General features: G+C 33.4%; 1 protein-coding gene across 15 annotated transcripts; it reads right to left on the minus strand.

Annotated features, from left to right (window-relative positions):
- Positions 1 to 619: 619 nt before the first annotated feature.
- On the minus strand, positions 620 to 6,424 carry LOC114302971 (uncharacterized). Of its 15 annotated transcripts, none has more exons than XR_014329624.1 (8): positions 6,271 to 6,400; positions 5,833 to 5,918; positions 4,577 to 4,990; positions 3,592 to 3,652; positions 2,464 to 2,932; positions 1,398 to 1,923; positions 1,116 to 1,212; positions 620 to 806 (listed from the first exon to the last, which is right to left on the minus strand). XR_014329624.1 is itself a non-coding variant. In XM_082869074.1 (7 exons), exons 1-3 carry the CDS (start codon positions 6,352 to 6,354, stop codon positions 2,691 to 2,693), a joined length of 411 nt encoding a protein of 136 aa, XP_082725200.1. In that variant the 5' UTR covers positions 6,355 to 6,424; the 3' UTR covers positions 620 to 806; positions 1,116 to 1,212; positions 1,398 to 1,592; positions 1,817 to 1,923; positions 2,464 to 2,690. The 15 variants fall into 15 exon arrangements, 3 of the variants coding, with proteins under 3 accessions (XP_082725200.1, XP_082725201.1, XP_082725199.1); XR_014329623.1 differs by having other exon boundaries at positions 2,464 to 2,956; XR_014329625.1 differs by adding an exon at positions 5,111 to 5,238 and having other exon boundaries at positions 2,464 to 4,990; positions 5,833 to 5,972; positions 6,271 to 6,408.
- Between the last annotated feature and the right edge of the window lie 829 nt (positions 6,425 to 7,253).

Consider the following 7,253-nt stretch of genomic DNA (forward strand, 5'->3'; position numbering starts at 1 on the left):
GGCTGGATGTATAGCAGATCTGCAATTGACATTAGTTGATGATGCCCTTGGCCAGTTTGGATGTGACCAGATTTATCCAGATAAGGAAGTGGAATATCCTGATCCATTCCAAATTGTGCTTCGCACTACTACAAATACAGATAAAGATCACACTTTTTTGGTGTGATATATGTGTTTTAATCACACCTTTTAAGTTTTATTAAAGTGTGGTCTTTGGGAGTGTGATTAAAAGGGTTCATTTTTAATCACACTTTTTAAGTGTCATTAAAAATGATTTTATCACATCTTTTAAGTGTGATTAATAATATTTAGATCACATCTTTTAAGTGTGATTAAAAACATTTAGATCACATCTTTTAAGTGTGGTCTTTGAGAGTGTGATTAAAAGGGGTCATTTTTAATCACACTTTTTAAGTGTCATTAAAAATGATTTCATCACATCTTTTAAGTGTGATGAATAATATTTAGATCACATCTTTTAAGTGTGATTAATAACTAATAAAACCTGCGATAAAAAAAAGAATTTGACATATTTGAAGAATAATCAATATTATTTTTATACGCGTATTTCAAGAATGTAATACACACTAGATACTATACTTTGAATCACAATCACATATTGAATGGAATCACGTCATATATTTCATAAATGAAAGTTAAATATGTTCATATTCAAAAGTATATACAGAGGAATTAAATAAAAAGTTTTACACTGTGCTTACATATATTAAAAAATGAAAAAACTTGCAAAATTAAGTTCTTGAATTCTTTGACCATATTTTGCATCTCTCCAACAAATTTCTAACCTGAAAAATGAAAACACAAATTAATTCAGAAACCGCTAGAAGCATATGAATAAACTAACTATTTTTAGAGATTGTTCTAGTCTCACAAAAGATAAAATCCGACTGATCACACCCCTTCAAATGTCTTAACATTAAATACCTCTAGCATGACATGAAGCGTGTAAAAATAAAATGTCACTTTATCCACATAAATTGCAAGTTTAACAGAAATTTTACTATAACCAACAACTTAGTTTAAGAGGCTCTACCAATCTCAAATATTTAATGTTCTACAAAAGAAATGCAATTGAATATTAATTGTGCAAATACCTTGAGTGCATTTCAGATATCAGCGACCATTCTTCATCTTCTTCTCCATTTGAGCTCCTAGAAACTTCTAAACGCTTGGGAGGTTGGCCAGAGTTTCCTTAGAAAGAAGAAAAACAACTCAACTCCTTGGGTATACACATACTGGTAATTGCACATTTGTAAAAAATGTTCTAGATACCATCATATACAAAGTCACATAGAGATATAATCCTAAAGTATAACTAGGGGGGTTCAAAATTCCCATATTAGAATTGACTGCCATTTGCAAATTAGCACAATTACCTTCCATGAAGAACATTGACATTATCTTTTGTGGAATTCGACCAGATATCTAGTTCAAATACTAACACCACTCTGCAATGCTTGTATGATCGGGACATCACTGCAGTCACTCCTTAGTTGATTTCCCGTTAGATACAAATTATGGCCCGTTTATACAAAATAGTGAGATAAATGAGCTGTCATATCATGATAAATCTGAAATATTTACAAATAAAAGGCAAACAATAACTATTTAGTCTCAAAATGAAAATTAAATATAGAATACACAGTGATATAATGGCATCTCCAACCCTTGACTGAAACCTATATCAAATTTAAATTTGGGTAAAAATCACTCAAAAATCTCTCCACTCAGACTAACTTATTTTGAGTAAGAGAGATCGTAAAATGTTCTAGGACAAGGAGATGGTCTTGTTCACCTGCAGGACCAGAAAGCAAAATTCTTGGGCTTACAGCGGAATCCTTGGACTCACTATGCTTTATGTGTAGAACAAAGGATGCCAACAGATAATATTTTGTCCTATCACTGAAAGAAATGAAAAATTGAAATTTCCATTACTAGCTTGCAATGAAGTATTAAAACCCATGGAAAACCATAGCAGCCCCAATAAATAAGACTAACATAGTCAAGTAAATGAGCTTAAATTACAACTACAAAGTACAATTGTCGATCAAACTGTTGCATAGGCAGAAAAGGGAGCATGTAACCGTAACTGGAGAGCATGTAACCATAACTGGAGAACACTTACGTTAAACAAGTTCTTAAAGATGAACAAGCACATTCAGTACACTATAAGGGTATAATGGCATCTCAACACTCTAAGAAAGTTTGCAATAGTCCCACATAGTGAAACCACTACATAGATCAAATGACTGAAGTAAAATAAGTAAAATGCCTTTTTGACACTATATGTTTCCATTTTGTCTCACATAATATATTAAAAATAATATAAAAAAAAGTTAACCTTTTTTTGCCGAGTAAATTTGAGATTTGTTGGGTCCGGCATTTTGATATGCATTGCACCCAAGTTCATGTAATAGAGGTCTAAACTAGAAGTACACATACCTTATGCAGTTTTGTCTCAAATGAAGCAGAGTCAACATTTCCCCCAGTCGATGTGGTGGAGCTCCGAGAAGAACCATGAACCATTCTTTTCTTCAGCATCTTTTTCATGAGGTGTATGGCTGATTTATCTGTCCGTTTTTCTCCCCTCTCGCTTTTGGCTACATAATTTTCCTCTGCTATTTTTGTCCTCTGAAATAGCTCCCCGAGCGATGTTCTATGTTCCTTCTTTACCACTGTGGTTGTTTCTGGCAACTCAATTGCTGATCCAAACAGATAGCCCTGGAGTGGACAGATTGTTGTTCCATTCCCACTGGTCTCTGTGCCTTCCAATGGCTTTCCTCTAAGTGTAATGGTACTACCATGGCAGCTTCTTCCAGTGCTAACATAAATGTTTCTTCCAGAACTAACATGACTGTTTCTCCTAGTACTAACTTTGGGTAGTACTGTTGGTCATCCAGTGATGGCTGCCCTGAAAGATAAGTACAAGAATTCCCTGACAGAAGAAATGTTAAATAATTGGGATAATGGTGAGGTTAGTTGGGAGGGATGTCATGTAGGTTTGTGTTTTCATATGCATCTCAAAAGAATTAATGGCATATTATGCTTTGCTGTTGTTTTAAATATTATGGATCATGACTCATGGGCTTGTTGATGCTTACCATTATCTCAATTTTTAGTACAGGAATCGGGGACGTGTAGAAATAGCAATGAAGGAATATTGATTGGGAAAACAATTACCTATATACTCAAAGGGAATGTCAAGTGTAACAATCTTACAGTATGTAGTTCATTCAGTTGAACTTGAAGCTGTACTCCAGCTATAAATAAACATGCGGCATGGAGAGTTGCTAAGTACACAGGTCTTATGCAGTTAATTATTTCCAGGTATGTAACAGCTACTTTGCTTTGAAGCTGTCTTTCCTAAACAACACCTGACTTATCGAATTTCCAGTGATCTACTGATTATGCTACTAGATTATATTGGTCTTACCACAAATATTATAATGACTACTCATGATTATGTTTAATACTGCACTTACTGTCTGACTCTAATATGTGCACCAATCTTTTCATTATTGCTTTAGCAAAGCGTTAGAAGAAAAATATGTAAGGGTATACATGACTTACCTACGCTAAAATCCTTCAGTGGTTCATTGGCCTGGAACTTGCGATGCATCCAACCAAGTAACTGCAATCAAGATATATGAAAATATGAACTCAGAAAATATTAAGAACAGTTTTCATCATCCAAATTTCAACATAAATTGGAGTTACATTCATTTTTTTGATCTTTCTTCAGAGTGCTTGATTTAGATCACTTCGGCAGTAGGAGGAAGTGAGAGACGGTGTGCTTTTCGTATTAAGGACTATGACTATTTAATGAATGTGACGCCAAAAATGTGTCCTGAAAGGCTCCAAGGACCTCAGATTAAGGCAGGTAGAGAGAAACATTGAGAAAGTTACAAGATTTGGTTGGCTATTTTGTGTCAAAATCGAATAATGTGGCCTAATGGGAAGTGGGGTCAAAGGACCCCATGAGCTCATGATTTTATCTGGCTGTGCACTTGTGAGGTTGGTCTCCTGGTTTAGTACATGGTTAGCGGTTTGGTCTGCACCTATCAGAACACATGCCTTCTTATAGTTATGTCATTGGACTTCCCAATTTGAGTGGAGTCCAGAGCTATGTTACATTGATTATTATCATGCTTTATTATAACATTCTTAGTTAGTTATGATATGGTAAATTGTAACATTACTAGATTGCTATAAAAAGAATTTCATAGCATTAACAAAATGTTATCCTTTGGTATTTTTAGTAACTTTTAACTATTTCATAGCATTCAAAAATTGTTATAATATATTTACGATAGCGTTCAACGATAACATTCGATAAATGTTATTAAAAATGATACACTTTTAATAACATGGGCAAACATGGCATTCCAACAAATGCTATTGCTTACTTTTGAATGCTATAAAATGTGTTTTTTGTTGTAGTGTGATGAAAAGAAAAATGTTTCTCAACCAATCCAATGTCTACAAGCAAACTGATCAATTGAACTTTTATCAATTTCAGTGTAAATGTGTGCTTCCATTTAGATCATTATATTACCTATCTTGCAGAAGAAGGGAACTAGTCAACATCTTATATAAGAACTAGTTATCAAGCTCAAAAGTACTGTGGAATATGCTAACATACTCAAAAGCTGAATTATGATAAGAGATCTGCAGTGGATGTTAGAACATAGAATAAGTACATAAAATGACTATACAGGAAAGATTACAGTTGTGCGGAAGGCTTCTACCATAAATAATATGGAAAATTGTCAAATGAGATCTGTAGTTCTCTACCATCAATAATGGGATCAAATAGGAAAATGCAAATAAATAAACAATGCTCAAATTCAAAGTGGACCCACCAAATCAAATCAATTGGTTCATGCAATTAGAAGAATATAGAAGTACCTCTTAATTTGTGCAGGAGAAATTAATAAAACTTGTCTGGTTGAATAGAGTACAAAAGGAACTGCAAACAAGCAAAATGATCTAATTTTTTTTGCTTAAATAGACAAAAAGTAATTAAAAAAGACGACCAAACAATTCCTAAGTTAGGAAAGGCAAAAAGATAACATGGATAATTGTATACCTCAAGAACCATGATCACAAATTCCTGAATGCTCCCACTAATGCTAGAAGATACCAAATTACAAAATGTCTATCATAGGTGGGTTTGGGAAGATTCATTACTCATAAATACTTGAGTCAATAAGCCAACTATAATGAAACATTACTTATTAGAGAACACATAAAAAGCTTTCTGACATGGACAACACAATAAAATGAATAATATATTAGCATGACATAATATTCATTCTACTTTGCAGAAAATTTATACACAACTGAGATTAGAAGAAAAATATAACCAGAAGGGCCTTTCTTCCATATAAAATAAACAACAAAATTAAAACTCTCCCCAACTTCAACAACCATGTACTTTCTTTAATTTAAAGGGAAAAAGAAAAAAAGAAAAGACAAAAATAGAGTAGCACTTTGTATCACATCCTTAAACCACATGCATTGTTCAGCAGACATTTATGTTATACAAAATCTTTAACAGCAGAAATTAATTACTAAGACTCTCTGTTGTTTATTAAAATTTTGATCAATGAAAACCACTTAAAATTCCACTCTAATAAACCATATAGTAATAAAAATAACAAAATGACTCTTAACAACATGTATAGCCACAACTGAAGCTAATGGATCATACGCAACTACAATTTTTGAAAACAAGAAAATCAAAATCAAGCAAAAACATATATACAAATCAAAACTGAAGCTTTTGAAAAAGGACCAAGGTGTGTTTACCTCCAAATAAAATGAACACAAGAAATAACAGAACTGAGATGACAAATCTCATCTTTGCAATGCCATTGCGACATTTTGTCGAGCACCTTGCAGACACAAAAATTATATAGCATGACTCATCTTTGCTATACACAGAGAAACTATACAGATGAGAGAAAAAACAAATCCAAAATCAGCAAATAAAGATCATTTCGAAACCCCTTTCAGAAAATAAAATCAGCAAATATAGATGACAAACCATTTTTAAAACGGTGCAATGATAGAAACCATTCTGAAACCCCTTTCAGAAAATAAAGATCATTTCAGAAACCCATTTCAATCATAGAAGAAATTTAAAAATCAAACCTTTTCAGAACTGAATTCAAACCTATTTCACTCATCAGATCAGAGAAGAACCAGATTTCAGAAAAATAGAGAGAGAAATGGAAGTTTTCTTACCTGTGATAATGGTGGCCCAGAGCAAGAGCTACGAAACCTAAGTCCAAGACCTGGACTGCGGCTGTTCTTCTCCTTCCCCCTCATTCTCACGGCTGCGGAGGCTGTGTTAATAAGAACTTAGGTTTTTATTTATTTATGTATTTATATTATTAACCTTAAAATAATTACTCTCCTTGTTTTATTATTATTATTATTATTAGCCTTGTGGACTTTCATAATAAATTTATTTAAAGTTTAAGATTAATTAAATTATCTTCTAACAATATTTAATTTGGAGATGAAAGATTATTTTCTTCATTAAAAGGTACGTCTTTTGTGATAAAATTTATTTTCATCATTAGTTAAAGACTCTTTTTGTTGTATGTTCAAGAGATTGATGGCGAGCTTGAGGCCCTCAGTGACTAAAGAGGAGAATAAGAAGAAGCTGAAGGAGACAATTTCGAAGACTAGAAGCTTCTTGCCAGCGACGATGCTGACGTCGCAAGCGGAGGGCTTTTCGAGGCGAGGATGGTTTAGGGTGATAAGAGAGATGCCTCCGAAAACGGCGATCTTTTTTTTTAGTTACTAAGATTGAAAATTTATTTGTTTCATTTTTATTTCAATGAAAAAAAATATTATTATTTTTTATTTGGAAGAAGTAGGGGTAATATTTTAATGAAAAATATTTTTCACTAAAATAAAAGTTAATTTTCTGTGGTCAATGAAAAATGTTTTTCTACGGCCCATTTTTTTTTATTATTAAAAATCATGAACTAATTTTTTGTGGTAGAGGAGAGGGAGTGGCAGTAGTGGTGAAGGTGGTGGATAAGAGATGATGGTGGTGGTAGTGGCGGCGTCGAAGGAGATTAGTGGTGAAGTTGTGGTAGTGGTAGAGTAGATGAAGTGGAAAGGGTGAAGGAGGGGTAATGGTAGTAGTAGTGGCAGTAGTGGTAAAGGTGGTGGATAAGAGATGAAGGTGGTGGTGGTGGTGGTGGCGGTGGCGA

This window comes from Camellia sinensis, chromosome 5 (genome assembly GCF_055761805.1).
Source record: "Camellia sinensis isolate YWXY chromosome 5, ASM5576180v1, whole genome shotgun sequence".
Lineage (NCBI taxonomy): Eukaryota > Viridiplantae > Streptophyta > Magnoliopsida > Ericales > Theaceae > Camellia > Camellia sinensis.